The sequence below is a fragment of the Kwoniella dejecticola genome, chromosome 6 (genome assembly GCF_000512565.2).
Source record: "Kwoniella dejecticola CBS 10117 chromosome 6, complete sequence".
In the NCBI taxonomy this organism is placed as follows: Eukaryota; Fungi; Basidiomycota; class Tremellomycetes; order Tremellales; family Cryptococcaceae; genus Kwoniella; species Kwoniella dejecticola.
In genome coordinates, this window is record NC_089306.1 from 1,038,275 (window position 1) to 1,055,420 (window position 17,146).

General features: G+C 47.3%; 6 protein-coding genes across 6 annotated transcripts; 3 read left to right on the plus strand and 3 right to left on the minus strand.

Moving 5' to 3' along the window:
* Nucleotides 1–250: 250 nt before the first annotated feature.
* Nucleotides 251–2,162, minus strand: I303_105259 (uncharacterized protein; the record flags this gene model as incomplete). Its single annotated transcript, XM_065969117.1, has 13 exons — nucleotides 251–382; nucleotides 446–523; nucleotides 620–630; nucleotides 677–732; nucleotides 793–855; nucleotides 925–960; nucleotides 1,034–1,173; nucleotides 1,254–1,326; nucleotides 1,417–1,505; nucleotides 1,581–1,684; nucleotides 1,735–1,807; nucleotides 1,884–2,003; nucleotides 2,076–2,162. The coding sequence occupies 13 exons, from the start codon at nucleotides 2,160–2,162 to the stop codon at nucleotides 251–253; spliced, it is 1,062 nt and encodes a 353-aa protein (XP_065825189.1).
* Nucleotides 2,163–3,365: 1,203 nt separating this feature from the next.
* I303_105260 (uncharacterized protein) lies at nucleotides 3,366–5,211 on the minus strand (the record flags this gene model as incomplete). The annotated part of the gene is made up of 6 exons (XM_065969118.1): nucleotides 3,366–3,399; nucleotides 3,502–3,576; nucleotides 3,711–3,806; nucleotides 3,883–3,908; nucleotides 3,979–4,399; nucleotides 4,514–5,211. The coding sequence occupies 6 exons, from the start codon at nucleotides 5,209–5,211 to the stop codon at nucleotides 3,366–3,368; spliced, it is 1,350 nt and encodes a 449-aa protein (XP_065825190.1).
* A 1,156-nt stretch (nucleotides 5,212–6,367) lies between these two features.
* On the minus strand, nucleotides 6,368–7,636 carry I303_105261 (6-phosphogluconolactonase; the record flags this gene model as incomplete). Its single annotated transcript, XM_018408584.1, has 5 exons — nucleotides 6,368–6,530; nucleotides 6,612–6,737; nucleotides 6,866–7,228; nucleotides 7,348–7,489; nucleotides 7,573–7,636. 5 exons carry the CDS (start codon nucleotides 7,634–7,636, stop codon nucleotides 6,368–6,370), a joined length of 858 nt encoding a protein of 285 aa, XP_018262275.1.
* A 1,011-nt stretch (nucleotides 7,637–8,647) lies between these two features.
* I303_105262 (uncharacterized protein) lies at nucleotides 8,648–9,470 on the plus strand (the record flags this gene model as incomplete). The annotated part of the gene is made up of 6 exons (XM_018408583.1): nucleotides 8,648–8,670; nucleotides 8,750–8,772; nucleotides 8,884–8,913; nucleotides 9,010–9,041; nucleotides 9,111–9,194; nucleotides 9,348–9,470. 6 exons carry the CDS (start codon nucleotides 8,648–8,650, stop codon nucleotides 9,468–9,470), a joined length of 315 nt encoding a protein of 104 aa, XP_018262274.1.
* A 1,169-nt stretch (nucleotides 9,471–10,639) lies between these two features.
* On the plus strand, nucleotides 10,640–11,202 carry I303_105263 (uncharacterized protein; the record flags this gene model as incomplete). Its single annotated transcript, XM_018408582.1, has 4 exons — nucleotides 10,640–10,701; nucleotides 10,851–10,926; nucleotides 10,994–11,031; nucleotides 11,100–11,202. The coding sequence occupies 4 exons, from the start codon at nucleotides 10,640–10,642 to the stop codon at nucleotides 11,200–11,202; spliced, it is 279 nt and encodes a 92-aa protein (XP_018262273.1).
* A 694-nt stretch (nucleotides 11,203–11,896) lies between these two features.
* On the plus strand, nucleotides 11,897–17,073 carry I303_105264 (uncharacterized protein; the record flags this gene model as incomplete). Its single annotated transcript, XM_018408581.1, has 10 exons — nucleotides 11,897–11,973; nucleotides 12,057–12,744; nucleotides 12,823–12,891; nucleotides 12,980–13,129; nucleotides 13,234–13,398; nucleotides 13,479–14,458; nucleotides 14,512–14,970; nucleotides 15,049–15,160; nucleotides 15,216–15,339; nucleotides 15,422–17,073. 10 exons carry the CDS (start codon nucleotides 11,897–11,899, stop codon nucleotides 17,071–17,073), a joined length of 4,476 nt encoding a protein of 1,491 aa, XP_018262272.1.
* Between the last annotated feature and the right edge of the window lie 73 nt (nucleotides 17,074–17,146).

Sequence of the window (17,146 nt, forward strand, 5' to 3'; positions counted from 1 at the left end):
ACGACGTGAATGTCCACTTGCAAAACTGCTATAGGCGCAATGATCTAGGCTGAAGCGATGCGATCAAAAAAAAATGAGGGCAGCCCATGAGCAGCATCGTTTTGAACTGGCGGTAAACTGATGCACGAGGACTGATAGAAATGCAATACCATATTGTGAATGATCATCTATATAGGGATTGGACTACGGTTCTTCACAAGCACGCATCTTGCTTCATGTTGAACAGTCGGCTGTGGGTCGCGGGAGCAATCTAGAAATTATGGTTTGGCTGATTCAGATCCCGTTTGGAGAGATTATTGGCGTAATCCAGATGTTCGATGGATTCTTCTTCGTATATCTGATCTCGGTTCACACCTGGCTTGGATGCTTTCATCTGGTATGACTGCAGAAAGAATCAGTGATAGTCATGCAGTTGGTCTCGCCCATGCTGAAAGCTAAAGCTCACCTCGACATAAGTGTCCGTATCCACCTGCACAGTCGCTTGTTGCAGTCTTCCACTTCCCAGATGGTAGGCATTCGATTTCTGCAGCATGACAAGTTGCATATTATCAGCCTCTTTACGTCGACGTGATAAGCCGTAGAGTGGCTAGAGCAGATGACTCTGAATGACCCGACTTACAGTCTGATCACCTCGGCCACCGCTGGCACTGGCAGATTGGTCTCTTCGGAGATGAACCCCTTGTATTGAGCGTGGCAAGGTATCCAACAGTATAAGCCTTGGGTATCATGATACTGCGCAATTGCTCATCAGCACTAAAGCACAATCTGGAGTCGAGGGACCAGCCGGCTTACTCGAAGAAGATACCCATAGTCGAAGCGGGGAAGATTGACATTTCAATGACAAAACCAAGCATACTGTGGTTGATAATACAGACAGTCAGCTGTCAGCACGAGTGGATGATGATGTGAAGATGCTCAGCTTACACCAGGGTAGGAGCCAGTTGGGTCTCAAGCGTAATCCTACGTTGCCATAGCAGGTACTGAGAGTCAGCACAAAGACTAGTAACATCCATAATACTCGATGTACACTCACAGCAAGAGCTTTTTCACCAAAGCATCCGTATGAGACCACCCGGTCTTCGCTCTCCACAGACCCCAAGCCAGTGATACAGTAATGATTGCATCGGATCCAAGAGTGAGGCATTGCCAAGCTCGAATTTCCATCAACAGGTCCTGTTAGTGAGCAAAGTCAGCTGAAGCAGGAGCCTAGTTGATAGGTGAGAGCTGGTTCGCAATCAGAATAAGTGACTTACCCCGGCCTGCAATTCTGATGACACCCCTTTACACTTGATCACAATGATCAATACTGAAGTCAATTCGCCCAGTCTGAGCTCAGCAAACCTCAGCCCGGCACTGCCTATCGAGGTCAAGACAATCATAGGAGCGGGAAGGAGAAGCGGAGATACTTGTACTTACATACAGCCTATGAGAAGGATGACCAGGGGGATGTTTCGATTGTTCAGTCGGAATGTTCGTTCTACGTAGAAAGCTTGGACTGCAGACGACTGGATATGCACAACAGGTCAGCTGCAAGTCGTGATGAATGCATACTGCAGATAGCTGTCACGCGGAAGACTTACCATAGCGAAGCCGACTGCTGGGAAAGCAGTAGGATAAGGCATCTCCAAGAAGGTGGTGAAGGTACCAAAATCAACGAGTATCGTGGCGATCGTCAGTCCCCATCCTACAGTACCCGTTTGGCATGTGGCAGGATGATTTGATATTTGCACTCACTGAAGACGAAGTTATGCATATTATACGCTATGCACATGAACGTCCATGCGGAAGAAGCGATCATGATGTAGTACTGTATACACGTTTAGACAATCGGGGTGTTGAGCGTGATACTGTGCTTGGAAAGAACGAAATACTCGATAACTTACGGTCAAGTAGTTGATGACGGTCCTCTCGGTCGGTCTACAATACGACCACCAATTCTGGAACTGGATCAACATCACCCCCCATAAGATACTGTCAAAGATGGGTCCCAAGAGTACCGGGCCCTTTAGACGAATGGTCAGTCCAGTCCATCATCGAGGAGTATCAGAAGGGAGAGATGTTAAACATTGACTCACCAACTTCAACCCCAAATTATCGCCAAAAGCCATCTTGGCGATAGCCTCGACTTGCTCAGGGGGCATTCCCGAGATATCGACCGACATCCTCTATAGTATGACTGTTGATTTTGGAGATCGATAGGATATCAAACTGCTAAGTACAGCAAGATAACAAGCAATCACCGCAGAAACTTGCCGCCGAACTGGGTCGAGATAAAATGAGATGAGGCATGGGTATGAGTATGAGCGTGATATCTGCAGTATATATACTCCTTGCAAGCAACTGCACCTCCCGATTCCCAGAGTAACTTTGCGAAAACCTGCAGAAACTCTCATGGAAAGACCACGCCCGCTCATACTGAGCACACACAGTTCACTTCACGACCAGATCTCCACCAGATCTGTCTTTTTAGTTGAGGAACCGTTACTAAGCTTTGGAACCAAATATCAGGGTTGTCATGCTTAATGGCATCGCTATGATCGTTATTTACCCTATCTCTGCGAAATCTTCCACGTTTGACGAGGCGCGAAGGCCTGAATATCCGCTGAAGTGCATGGTCCCGAAATGCGGAAAGGCTCTGATGGGGCTTAGAGTTTTTACTATCTCTTTAGTCTGCCTCAGCTTTGATCTGCTTGCTACCTGAACTTCGACCCTCGACCTCGATTCTCGCCGGAATCCTGCGCATGCCTTTGAGGGTGAGTGCAGGAGAAAAGGGTAGTTCCGATCTGGTTGATGAGGTCAATGGGTAGCCGGTGAGGGTGACATCAATCCACTACGTGCATAAATTTCGTGTCAGAGATTCTATGTCTCGTCTCCCTCTTGAGCAGCGTATGCTAGAACTCGCTGCAACTATGCTAATTGTGACCGAGGTCGGTTCTGCGCATCTCCCGCGAGGTCATTCCGAAAATCGAGGGTTACAATGGGGCGCAATTCTGAAAAAGGTACCATCAATCAATCAATCGATTTTGTACTGGACCCCCTTGTAAGCTAAGCGTTTCATCTATCACCGGATCCCATCACGATCACTCAGTCACCATCAATTAACCATAATCACCATCAGCATCTATTAGCGTACTTCTACGGATAGCTCTGGTAATTCCGCATTGGTTTATGGCTGTTGAAGATGCTTTGATCGTTCGCTGAAGGAGTTGGAAAAAAGTAGTCTTTTGACTGGCCAATTCTGCCACATCCGCTCCGATGTCAAGCCATTATCAATAATTCAGGCTGGGTGGGCCCGCAGAGTCGTCACATAGCTACTCCCATGGAGAGGTTGCAAGTAATTCCAGTTGACAAACGGTGATGACGGATCAATTTTGTTCGGATTTCCAACGGCCAAAGAACCTATTTTGCAGTTCAGCCCAGCCTGGGCAATGCTCGACTGCGGTCACCCAAAAAAGAGCAAAGGGATGGGAAGATGCGGCTGTTATCCGACTTTGCACTTACCCGTGCCATACTACTTTGTTGTCACCCTGATACCCTTCTGATGCGTCTGCTCTGAAAGAGTGAATCGGCATAATCCTACATCCATCCTAAATTAGCTAATTGACCTTGATCTCGATCTTGTTCGTGCTGTCTTTTCTAATCCTGCGAAGCCGGTCGACCGGCTGACTTTCCTGACACCTGACCCGCAATACTGATCTCCGTGAACTCACAGGACATCCCCCACCCGCAATGGCCTGTCTAATCCTGAAGCCTGTTTCGGGTGAAAACCGTGTCGGAGTAAGAGATATCGGAATACCGCATCGGTGCTTTAGTCCATTCGTATTCAGGTATTAGTGTATGTCTGGCACACCTGTCTCACAGTAATAGTAAGGCTATACTCACAAAGCGCCTGGACCGGACCATTCCAACTGTGGACCTCGACGCGTCAATGACCATATCTTGTTCGATCCGAGCCAGATGAACAAAGAGACGACTCACAATATCTTGCTCCTCATCGATGACTAGTCCGCTCTTTCGAGCTATTCTCAACTCATCGACCTTGTTCAGCGCATGTGCAATCACATCAAGCAAGATCGGATGTCCTTTCTTCGCAGCCATAGTCCATTGGACGACTTGCAGACCCCTGACGAAGGTATCCGCTTCCCAATCTGATCCGGAAGCAGGCGAATCGTTCTCCAAAGCGATAATCAATGATGGCGAATCGTCTTCCTCAACTCCCGCAATTTCCGGGTCAGTACGACCAGCCGATTTCGATAACGATAGTAATTGAGGTAAAGCCTCGATCAACGGACTATCCGCATGGTGTTTCACAGCACTATCGCCCCATTGTGATATAGGTCGGATACACGCTGTGTCCGTATCTGTATATACCCCTCCGTCGAGGAGTAAGACCAGGTACCTGATCCAGCACAAGGAATCTAAGTACTCCTCTATTCGACTCTTTGCCGAGTTTCAATGGAGTAGGATGGGTGAAAAGTAAAATGAGTGAAGTCGCTGAGATGGACAAACCCACCTAAACAGATCACTTCTTACTACACCCCATCTTCCATCATCCTTCAACCACCTCATCGCTTCTACCACCTTACTAGCCGGCAAGATATCTTCTAACCAGGCATCGATCCCTTGGTCGTCCACAAATCGTACATTCCAATCCGCGTTATTCGATGTCCACGATTTGAACTGTTCCGGCAGATCATTCGGATCTTCTAGTGAAGTCGTGTATATACTCGACGGTATAGGGTCATTGGATGAAGAAGAGGGTATGATAGACAAATGGGACAAAACCTTTTCTGATGTTATCGCAGCATTAGATGAGATCGATGACGAGGGTGAAGATGAAGATGAAGCGAAGTGTTGTTCCCATACATCTTGGAGATGTTGCCGATATTTGCTCAAAGGTTGATACTGGATATTGAAACCAAGTTCAGTTGAATAATAATTCTCATCAAACGATCTAGCTGAACTTTCGATAGATTGGCGGATGTTCCGAATTATGTTTCCCATATCCACTTGTATTCCATCAAGCCTACTGTCCACCGACGAGAGATCCTCCTCGCCTGTACATGATGTCAAGTCTTCGATACTGCATACATCGTCGAAGAGAAACGATCTGGGTTTTGGAGCGAAGAAGGTCGGTAAGAGCATAAAGACGATGGCCAGAACGAAGAGGAGGATAAGGGGCTTGGAGTATCGTATAGACAGATAAGACATCTTGATTTGCGACTGAGACAGATCTGAATACAAGAGTGTAGATAATCTATGTACACGTCAGCGACCGACTTGACTGACCTGTACTGGACGGGAAGCAGAAGAGGATCAAGGCTCACTTAATATAGACAAGCTCTCCCTCTTACATCCCTACGTGCTATATGTTCATTCTGACCAATATTCTCTCTCGAGCTGTTGTTGGCCAGTAGACATTTCACATATGCACAAGCGATATTGAATTAGACGTCGATCTGAGGCGCAGGGATGATTGGAAAGCGCACACAGCTGTATATGTTATCTTGCTGTTGCTGTTGATACCTGAGTCTGATGCTGGATCTGCCTTCTGCGCAGTCAGCAACTGCGGCTAATTCTACTCTTTAGGGTCGGTCTGCGGTCCTACAGCTAGAATGCGGACGACTAGGCCAGATCCCCTACTGCCTGCGTGCTGAACAAATGAGCTGTACAATGACAAGGCAATTACGGTGACGGATGGTATAGCATCACGAAGACATGATTTAAACATCTTCGCCAGCAACAATCAATGAATCCTCCAGAATATGGTTGTTTGTCTATTTTTGAACTTGGCCCGCAGGCGATTCAAATTCCTTCCCGAAGAAAACAAAATGTCCGAAGATCAGTAATTTGTCACTATGACGTTCAGGCACAAGCCTACCACAAATCACAAATCACGAATCACAAATCACAAATCACAAATCACAAATCACAAATCACAAATCACAAATCACAAATCACAAATCACAAATCACAAATCGCTATGCACATCTCAGGCATATCACCAGCACAACCGACGTCAACCTGTCCCGACTCTGCTTGACCATCCGAGTCGCACCCCGAGTAGGATCCAGTATCCAATAAGTGGTATTTGACAATGAATTTTAATGAAATTTTGATTGCATGAATTTATATCCCGGTTCTGATCGAGTATTTGTATGAATGATGTACGCAAAGTGTGTGTCTCCCATGGACGTAGAAGCTATGTATGTACGTACAATGATCACACCGCTAAGTGCGCTTCTCGCGGGCACGAGCCACTGTCGCCACCTCCTTCATATGCAATTTAATATCTTCTTCGCCTCACCCTGAGAGACAAAAGCATATTTTCGTCGTCTCTCTCATCTCTCGAAGGAGGAGAGGCATGTCACTCTTCACCCTCTTCGGCTCGCCTAGCTGCTTTTCTCTTGGCGGCAGCAACAGCCTCCTCCGCTTCCTTCTCATTATCGATCCACCTGAAGGCCGTTGGTGGGTATTTTGTGAGGCCAGAGGCGGCATTGTCTGCGAAGAAGAATACCAAGCCGGGAGACCTACCAAATTGTACAACAACCGATTTAGCATAACGGTTTGTTGGAGGGCTGAAAATAGTCATTTTCGGATTTTCGACTCACGCAGGTCTGACTTTTGAGCTTGGTAGCCCCTTTTCAGGTTCGTCCAGTACAGCATGCAACATTTCCGCTTTCTCGCTGCCTGATACCACGAAGACAGCTCGATAACAATGAGTGAGAACAGGAAGGCTAAAAGGTTCAGAATAGGCGATCAGCACAATCTCGATTGAGTCAAAAGCAGTTTACAGAGCGTCTCTGTCGAGAGATTATCAAACGATAAAAGCGTTGAGAAGGAAGCAGAATGGACTTCCACTCACGTCATGGTGATTCTACGCTTCGGACCTCTAGGTGCATCGTCCAGGTAAGCCACCCATGCGTCCTTCTCCGTCAACAACTCATGGCCGGGGAACAAGGAAGCTGTTTCACCATCAGGACCTATACCTAAGAGCATCAAGTCGAAAGTGGGATATCGAGCAGCGTTTGATCGTGCGAAATGGCCTATCAATTGTTTCTCGTATTCGTCGGCTAATTCTTCCAGATCTTGCAGTTGGCTGACATCAACGGTATGGATCTGATTAGGTGGGATAGGGACGTCGGAAAGGAATGAGAGGACATTGGAATGATAATTCGAGTCTTCGGAATCTAGCGGTACCGCAGCTTCGTCACAAAAGAATACCTCCCTACGTGAGAATTACAAAATCAGTCGATGAATGTGCACGAATGACGAACAGACAGGCAGAGCAAGTTAACAGGTCGTGATGCGTTGAGTGCTTTATGAGTGTGATTTGAGGATACTTACCATTTATCCCACTGGACATTCTCCTGACCTACCAAACCCTTCAGATTGGCAGCTAAAGATCCTCTCGACAAGGCAATGGTGAATTTCCCTCTTTTCTCCACGGCGTCTCGTTGCGCTTTGACAACAAAGTTGGCAAGGGAGTCTAGCGTTGAGCATCATCAAGCACGTCAGCCTACATGCTCGGCGAAGTGGTGTGAAGTTGTTATGTTCAAAAGCAGGACTTACCGACTAGTACGTCCGTAGTGGGGAAGGAGTAGAAGACAGGAGGGGCAGGTGGTTGAGGAGGCATGGTGTGTTGTCTGTTCTGGTGAGATAGATTGAGACGATTGTCTTACGACTAGGAAACACGGAAAGCGATGGATGCGATTGGGTGTGTCAGTCAAATGAAGCCTGCAATTGGATGGTTAATCTGATTAACGTTGATTAAGGTTGAAGGATGTCGACTATATCAGCTGATAAATTCAGGTTGTCAAAGGATATCAAGGGACTAAGCGAGTTGAGTGACAAGGTTGATTAAGTGAGGCCAAAGGTGTTTGGTAGGTTTAGGATGCGGCACGAGCTAAAGGTCTTGTTTTGGCTGTGATGTGATAGTGTTACGGATCCACGTATATTCAGTGGTCTTGTGGTATGGTATTGTATTGTGGTATGATTGTTCGGAGATTCGGGATTGGGGAAGATAAGAGGAGAAAGCGGTGCAATTATGAGGTGTGTCGGGTTGAGCTTGAGTCGAGTCGGGTGATTTTGACGTCCGAGAAGTAGGTGTTTAGCGAACTTTGCTTGGACTGCTTATAGCGTGATGGAGATGTATATGGTGTATGGATGATCTATTTGACTCTTTCTTGGGATGCTGCTCAGTGAGGATATAGTAACAAGAGGAACAAGGTCTGTTGGAATCAGTCTGAGCGTTTGAGCGTAGCGTGCAAGTGAGAAGCGACTGCTCTAGTGAGCCAAGTGAATCAGAGTGAAGAAATGACGCACTAACGAGGATAACGTGGGAATTCATGAATTCAATGGAACACTCAAGATGGATCTAGTAAACCTATCAATGGACTTGCCTAATCAGGTAATTTCTCTTGGTCTGTTGGCGCTGCAATTGCCGACTCGGTATTCGCTGCATCTCCGAAGCCATGAAAGAGTCACACTCGATCAGAAATGTTGAAATCGGTGACTATCCGCTGAGCTTGGCTAATGTAGCCATATACAAGTTGATAAGGATTGATCGACACAAATCATACATCCTACCAGTATCATCCCAAGCACATAGTAAAAGCAAGTTACTAGGGAAACACATCGATCCACAATGTCAGCAGGAGCTTGGATAAGGTATGTTGAAACCCCATTTCCGATCGTCTGACCAACACATTTAGGCTGACTGCGTCGACTGATCCCTTGGTTTCCGTAGATGGGCATTGATATCGACTTCGAGTAAGTATCGATTCTCAACGAGCCACCGGTCTGATCATGATGGCGACCACACTATTCCTGCGTAAAATGCAAGTGTTGACGATCGCTTATACCTCTTCGACACCACCATAGTAATCGGGGGAGGCGTTCTGATGATGCGAGGTGAGTACCTCTATCGGTATAGTCTGCCCAATCGGGTAGTCAGAGATCTCAATGCTTTCTGGGAGGAAACCGCTGATCCAAAGTTTTGTGGTTTAGCTACCGTACCGACGGAAGAAGAGTTCTACAATGTGAGTACAAGGAATCTATGCCCCCGCGGTAACGATCATAGAGAGGTTAAATCTGAAAACGAAATGCAGAAATTATCGCCTGAATTGAAAAGAGAGATGGATAAGATCATACGCCAGAGAGAAGGTAGTCAAACGATGAAAGAAAGGCTAGACGTGAGTCCTTGTCTTCTTGTTCCACCTACCCTGTCATTGAGGATTGATCAATGAGGACGAAGTATAGGTTGAAATGCGACAAGCCTATCCTGCATCATGAACCCCACTTGACCCACATTAGACTAACTATCAAATCCGACGTTAAATGTTTAGGCCGCCGGACAAAAAGACGAGATCGTCTGGGGAGATTCCCTGGGCTCAACATCGTCAACGCAGAAGAGCAATGCATCTGGTTTTGGACAAGGTGGATTCGGCGGTACAAGGAGGAACTTCTAACCCGCGATCCTAACTGAACAGAAGTAACATGCACGATGCTCATATATGCCGCGGCGGAGAATGGCAGGAGGGCAAAGTGTTTAAGGGGGAGGAGGGATCGCGCCGCATGAATATGAACATGTGCACGAGGCGACAACATAGAAATCTGCTTGCGATTATGAGCTTCAGGATGTTGGGCCTCGCAATGAGCAAACACAGCTCGTAAACCAGAATGTACAATAAATTGCACTTGTATGAGTATGTTTCATCACGAGATCAAGATGAATAAGGTATTGATGCACAATACCCCTTGGTACCGCGAATGGTTTGCAGCATCCCAAGCTACATTTTCCTCTCGCCCCGCATCGTACACCTTAAGTCTCCTTCTGTTCCGCTTGCCATATCTCGTTATCCATGGTTTAACATGAAGCCGAAGTGGGAGCGGTATCATGAGAAATCACAATAATCACGTGATACACTTAATGTTTATACGATTAAATGACATTTCTCCTATTGAGGATTTACTCGATGTGGTAATTCATCATTAATAAAGTGAAATGATCATGCGCAGACAGGTCGACAGACGCGTCTCATCTTTCTTTACCTATACTCACCGTACATCAACATTCCTTCCTTGCCCTGGTTAACTGATATACGAGCTCGAAGTCAAAGTCATCATACTATTCCCCCCCCTCTTTTCTTTCTTTTTCACTTCTTCCCCATAATCCACCAAACAAACATCCAAATCACCACTAACAAACCTACTTTTTCTCAACGACTTCAACAAGTTATCTTAATTCAACATGGCTCGTGAGTATATGCATTCCTGCTACACCATTGCTGGTGGAGGTTGTTTACCCCCTTTCGACGCCCTCTTCGTGCGTACGGTGATCACGAGAGTCGAGGAAAACAACCCTCAACTCCCCGAATCTACACTTACAAAGTCCACTTTGAGCTGAGGTCTGTCTTCTAACCGCAGCTAAAGGTGAGATAAGCTTCATTTCACTGATGCTTATGCAGACGATATGCATCTTTGCCTGTCCGCGAACGTCAGCGCCAACACTGCTGTCGAACCAACCATCTTTCTTCCTCGACTACGCTTCCCGTCCCCGAACACGTCCATGTTACATAGAGTGCAAGCTGACTAATCTTGATCCTTCCTCTTCTCGTCAACTGCAATCGCTTTGGAAATGCATTACCATATCACAGCTTCCGCCGACAGCAAAAAGGCTGCTAAGAAGCCTTCCGCCTAGTGAGTTGACTGGACTCCTCCATACCCCCACTTCTCTCCCTCAAATCGACCATTCGACTCACGCTCTTATAAAACGCGCCGAGACTATCTTCATTTCATATACAAATAGCTAGAATAGACTGAGGAGACTGATCTGATCATTCCCGCAGCAACGAGTACATGAAAGTCCAACTTGCCAAGCTCAAGGCCGATAACGAGAAAGCTGGTAAAACCAATAACCATAAAGTGAGCTCCATCGTGCCTCCTCGCGAGTGAGAAAGTAATGCTGATCAAATCATTTACCGATCCGCAGGAGAACTTCAAGAAGGTTGCCGAATCATGGAAGACCTCGTACGTGTCTAGCATCATCTCAGTATCAATTTAGGCATTTTGACTGACCTGTGAAATTTCCTTTGCAGCTCCGAGAACCCCGTTAGTACTGTCAGGTATGAGATAGAAACGCCTGAAAGTGGACTGACTTCTTTGATACTTACGATAGAAAAACAAGAAGTAATCGATTGATCGACGCTGAACTGCGACTGGGTGTTTGCTTCTCTAACTTTCGATTTTCTCGTCTCAATTTACCTCTTCAACCCGAATATCCGGTAGATTGGAACGACCCTGCTTCTCCTTATCTCAGGCTCATCGTTCTCCCTCCACATTGCACCGGTTGATGATGGACATCTTCCCTTTGAACATCTTTTTTCCATCGACTTCGGGTAGTTCGGACGTTGGTTGTATGTGATATATCTATGATTTTTATATTTATATGCAAATCCCGTCGAAGAAAGCAGCTACAACTTATATATGTTCATTTGACGCGGTCATGCTCATATCTATCGTGTTCGAGTTATATGTCAGAGCTTGGGGCGTATGCCAGTGGGATGCCAGTGGGATGCCTGGGTCCCCTCATATCCCTACCGGCTTGTCCAGGGTTAGTCTCCGGCACACTCGGCCACGCGCGGGCGATCGAAGGATTTTGTCCCAGTGATCCCAATTTAAGGGTACGAGTGACAGGAATTACGTCAAAGAAAAAGGCGATCAAGAACAAGCGAAACTTATGATGAACAACCAGAAATCTGCATTCGTCATGGAAGCTCTGTTCTCAACTGTCTATGCCTTATCGTGTTCTGGAAGGGTCGACAAGTAACCCACTTAGAGACCTCGAACAGAGTACTCTGTTCAAGGTTCTCAGTGCAGAGATCCATTCTGCGAGATGAGTGCGAGCGAAAAGATCCCCTTCAGCGAAACTGCCCCAACCACGGTCTCAGAATGGGAACAGGCATTGCGATGGTGAGTCGAGCTGCAGAATGGATATTCTCGGTATATTGGGCGCAGTAGATGATGTCTCTGATTCTTATGACTCTGACTATCAGCTATGCCAGAGATCGTGAAAATCGCCAAAGGGCATCGTTTTCGGGGACCCGTGCTTCTCCGGACATACATAGAAGTGCGAATCATCATTGGTCTGCAAGTCAACCGCCTCCCACTCAAGGTGATTCGGCTCATCAACCACAGACGAATGAACAAAGCTCCAAGCCCCCCTTGATACATCACGGAGATTCAGACGACTCCATGGACGCCGGAGTTGGCGGAGTCCCCTTCACCAAGCCCGAAAATATACCTGGGCCATTCAGACCCATTGAGACGGCGACCGAGGTACCGCCATCAATCCAGCAGTACGATAATTACAATCCGTCATTCTACGAGTCATCGGATGAGCATTGGCACAATCGCCAGCACCGGAACGATGGGGAGCAATCATTGGCCGTCAAACATAATATGTCAGCAATAGAACCTATACCGCTGGCGTTCGATACAGCCCGAACCGTCCCGCAGAAGAGGTCGGATGAGGATTTCGATAGTGATGATTTTAGATCCGCGAAAAGAGAGCGCAAAAGGATGGAGGACTTCTACAAGGAGAACGGCTGGCTGCCCGGTCCGGTACCCAACAAATTGACGAGACTGAAGAGGAGAAGAGCGATAAGGAGGCTGGGATTGGTGGGCGAAGAAGAAGATGGGAGAAAGTCGGTCTTATCCAAATATGCCGAAATGGCGGAGTTGGTGAGTAAAAATGCAGGCTCTAGCCCTTTCGCGTGCCATCATACAGATCCCCGGCTGAGCAGTCCACCTCGTAAATAGATCTTTGACGTCAAAAAAGCCTTGGTATCTGTAATTCATGACGAAGTGGAATACGCTTACTTCGGAAATGTAAGTCGTGTTAAATCGATATATACCTCGGGGCTGATCCTGTAACTGCGATCGCTGACGCTGTTTTGTTGATCTCCATCTCAATCAGGTGGACCGGAACCCAGTATCACGCCCAACTCCACAAACAGCATGTAGTCATGTGATCGACATACACGACGGAGAGTGCTGGGTTATAGCGGATGTCACAAAGGATTGGCGGACTCGAAACAACCCTTTATTCAAAAACAAAGCTTCGAGAGTGAGTGACAACGACGGTATCCGTGTTTCGGTCGAAGCGTCTTCTCCACGACGAATCTCAACGGGCCGGTTGTTATTGATGCTCATATTGATTGTATTCTGTAGTTCTTCGCTGCTGCCCCCTTACGATACCATGGAAAAGATGGATCCATCATCGATTTCGGTACATTGAATATATACGACGAGAACCCGAGGTACTCCTTCACCTACAGGGAAAGAGCTATATTACTAAAATTAGCCAATATGTTAGTCTACCAGCTGGCAACACTAGTAAGTATACCTGTCCTATTTTTACCAGGGTTTCACCGTTCTGAACGTTTCCAAGATCGCTTATTGTTGGTCCTTGATAGCAATCCGAATATATGGCCAAGCGGTCGAGCGCCATGTACGGAGCTTCGATATCCTTTCTTCGTAGATCCTTTATACCTGATCCCAGCGAGAGTCAATCGAGAGAACACCGACGCTCCTCCAGACTGTCAACATCAACATCAGTCTCAGCAGCATCCCTTCCGTCACCACGTCCTGCCCTGCCCCTACCTTCAATGTCGAAGGAATGGCAGGATACGCGATCTTGCACAACGTCTAATGCGGTCAAGAAGTTTGGGCCGAGAGGCGATTCCGATGCTCGACGGCAAGCCCTGCACTCTGATCGACACATATTCGACGACGCTGCCAATACATTAAAGGTCTTATTGAAGGCCGACGCTGTGGTCGTACTAAATATGGAGGACTATCAGCTCTTCATCAGAAAAGGTAGCGCAACTCGCAATAGCTCGCTCGATGGTAAAACGGGCACAGATCGGATCAAGACCAAGGAAAAGATCATCAAAGATTATCTTCAAGGTGATCCGTGGCCTGAGAATGTCGAACCTGTCATAAGCTATGTAGGCAAGCGGTTCACCCAAGCTGAAATACTAGGCTCGGCTTTTTCCTCCGAAGACCAAAGCGACAACGAGGATACGGGCCAATTCCGATTCAATTCAGCCAATGTAGAGGATACACTGAGTCGGTTCTTGAAGACGTACTTGGCGAGACGGCAATTCTGGTGGGACAGAGAAGAGACCCAAGATGCTTTGTCGGCGAAGATCATGGATTTGATGCCTTGCCAAGCGCAAACGGCCCTTGGAACGACGTTTTTGGGCTACGATGGCAAGATCAAATTTGTCATGTTTGCCACCTGGGACAGGCCGCCTTCGTCCCTCGTCGACTCGAGTTTGGTGGCTTTGCCTTTCGTTTGGATCTTGGGAGGATGCCTCATGGCTGCTTTGGCTATGAAGAAGATCAGGGCATTAGAGCAGAGTCAGATAAATTACTCGAATTTGCAGGCTCAGTAAGTTTTGCAGGTCCCTTCGTTGGGCGGCGCACTGATCTACTGCTACACAGTGAATTGCGTACGCCTCTTCATCAGATATTAGGAATTACTCAACTGTTAAGATCGTCGATGTCTGATTTGGCCGAGCCTACCGCTTCTTCCCTTCCTACGTCTCAGCAAGAATTCGCGTCGGCAGAACAAATAAGAGATTTGGTGCCTTTCTTAGATGCAATTGATACCAGTGGGAAAACGCTTCACGGGATAGTGGACAATATCCTGTCATTCTTGGATCTAAAGGGAAAGGAGACTTCTGCGTCGTTTGGTGAAGGGTCGCTGTTTACTGCTCCAACTGGCGATCAGACCTCGATTGAGGTGATGTTCGAGGAGATCGTGGAAGATGTGATTCAGGCGGACCAGAGTTTCCGAAAAGCCAATGGATCACCGCATGCTCAGATCGAGACCATTTTCGAAATTATACCGCCTCTACTCGGTGAACAGGTATCGGAGGATGCGGGTGGTGCGTTGAGGCGGTAAGTTTTCCACTTACTCGTTTCATTGCGCGTCGATCCCAGCGAAGCTAATGTGCAAAATATTTGCCGATCTTCCAGGGCCTTGACGAAAGTGCTCAGCAACGCGTACAAGTTCATAGAGACGGACGGGTGTGTAGAGATCTATGTGGATGATGTTATCGATCTGTTGCCGCCCGAGGGATGTGAAGATGTAAGTTCCGAACGCCCTATACGCCTATCACGTGCTGATCGACGACGTATTGCAGATCGCCTTGACCAAAGCAGTCAGTATCACTATCAAGGACGACGGGAAAGGTATGGGTCAAGCATTTGTCAATGAGAAGCTAGGTCAACCGTGGGCGAAAGAAGATCGCTATGTGACTGGTAGTGGTAAATTTCATTGCAATTCATCACTACTCATCTACTCCCAAGTCAAGATGATGAAGCTGACGATGTCCTGGCATCTGATCAGGCCTATCTGTCCACCTTGCATACCGCATCATCGACCTGTTGGGCGGCTGTATGGAGATCACGTCCGCTCCAGGGGAAGGCACAACGGTACAGATTGATGTCCCCTTACCGCTTCGATCTATACCTTTCCCCGAAGTACCTGGCAGCGATCCGGACGCGGGCCCAAGGCGCGAGTCTGCGGAGAGTATACGTCAGTTGACGGTGGAAAAGAATTCGATTGATGTGGATCGTAAAGTCTGCTTGATTGGATGGGCGGGTCCCAGGATAGATAGCGTCGGTAAAGCCCTACGAAGACAATACGCGAAACTCGGATGTGAGATCGTGACCGATATACAGCAAGCTCAACTCGTTATCGCCTGTGGCAAAGTCGAAGAGGATGCAGAGGTTTTTGAGAGGGAGATCTCTGGGAAGACCTTGAACACGCACGATATAGTTTTCCTGATTGCCGATGATCATCAAGCGTCCCCACAGGTGTTAGAACTAGAAAAGCAACGAGGATACGAAGTCAGACGATTCAAAAGACCGACGAAACCTTCGATACTTAGAGAAACCCTGTTCCCGAATCATTCAGTCCGTTTACAAGAGCTAGCGGACGCTGATGATGAAAATGGTGACCACACCACCGTCCGTCCTCCTCCAAGAAAAGGTAAGGGTGCCGAGATGGAAACCCTAAAGGACCAGCAAACGGGTCCGATCAATACACCGCATCTGATGTCTCCTGACGGACGGGATATCGGTGAACCTTTCGAAGAAAATGGAGACAAGGGAAAACTACAACAGGGAGACATGTCCCGACAAAGTAGAGATGCAAAGCTAAGGGACAAGAACATCGGTGGTACTGACTCATATCTCGGCCGGAACAAGAATACTGTGGGTCCTCAAAACCCAGCTCGCAAGGTGGATTATGCCATCGGTCCCCTTGACTCCAGGGCGGACATAGAAGACATGGTAGCAGACCTTTCCTTAGGAATGGATCCATCTGTTAAACCAAAACAACAGAAGACTCCGATAAGGACTAGAGAAGGAGAGTGCGATTCTGAGCTCCCAGATGCTGTCTCCACCGAAGATGCGAAAGAGATTGAAAATGGGAGCCTTGACCCCGAAAGCCAAATCAATTCCAAGTCTGTGTCCAATGCGAAGGCTGAACCAAAAGTCAAAGTCAAGGACAAAGACAAGATCAAAGTATTGGTAGTCGAAGACAACAAGATCAATCGGACCATCTTGGTGAAAATTCTTTCTGGCAAATTGCCCTCGTTCAACACTGAGATCGAGGTTCACGAAGCTGAAGATGGTGACGTTGCTGTCGAAATCTTTCGAAAGATGACCTCATGCGCTTCCGCACCCGCATCCGCACCCGCTGACGTTCAACCGATACCGATGGTAGTTCTGTTAGATATCAATATGCCAAGGAAAGACGGGTATCAGACCTGCGTCGAGATGCGTTCCATCGAGAACGAGAACGAGAACGAGAGAGACAACAGGAATAAATCCAGATCACAGATCATAGCTGTGACTGCCCTGGGAAGTGAAGAGGAGAAACGAAAGGGTCTGGTAGAGTGTAAAATGGATAAATGGTATACGAAACCGTGTAACAAGGAGACTATATTACGGATTGTCAGAGAAGCTACCGAGGTCCTGTTAGGTGATCAGTGATGAGTGACCAGTAAGCCGGATTCGGATACATAGAAGTACAGTATGATGAAGAATGTGGATATTGGACAAATGT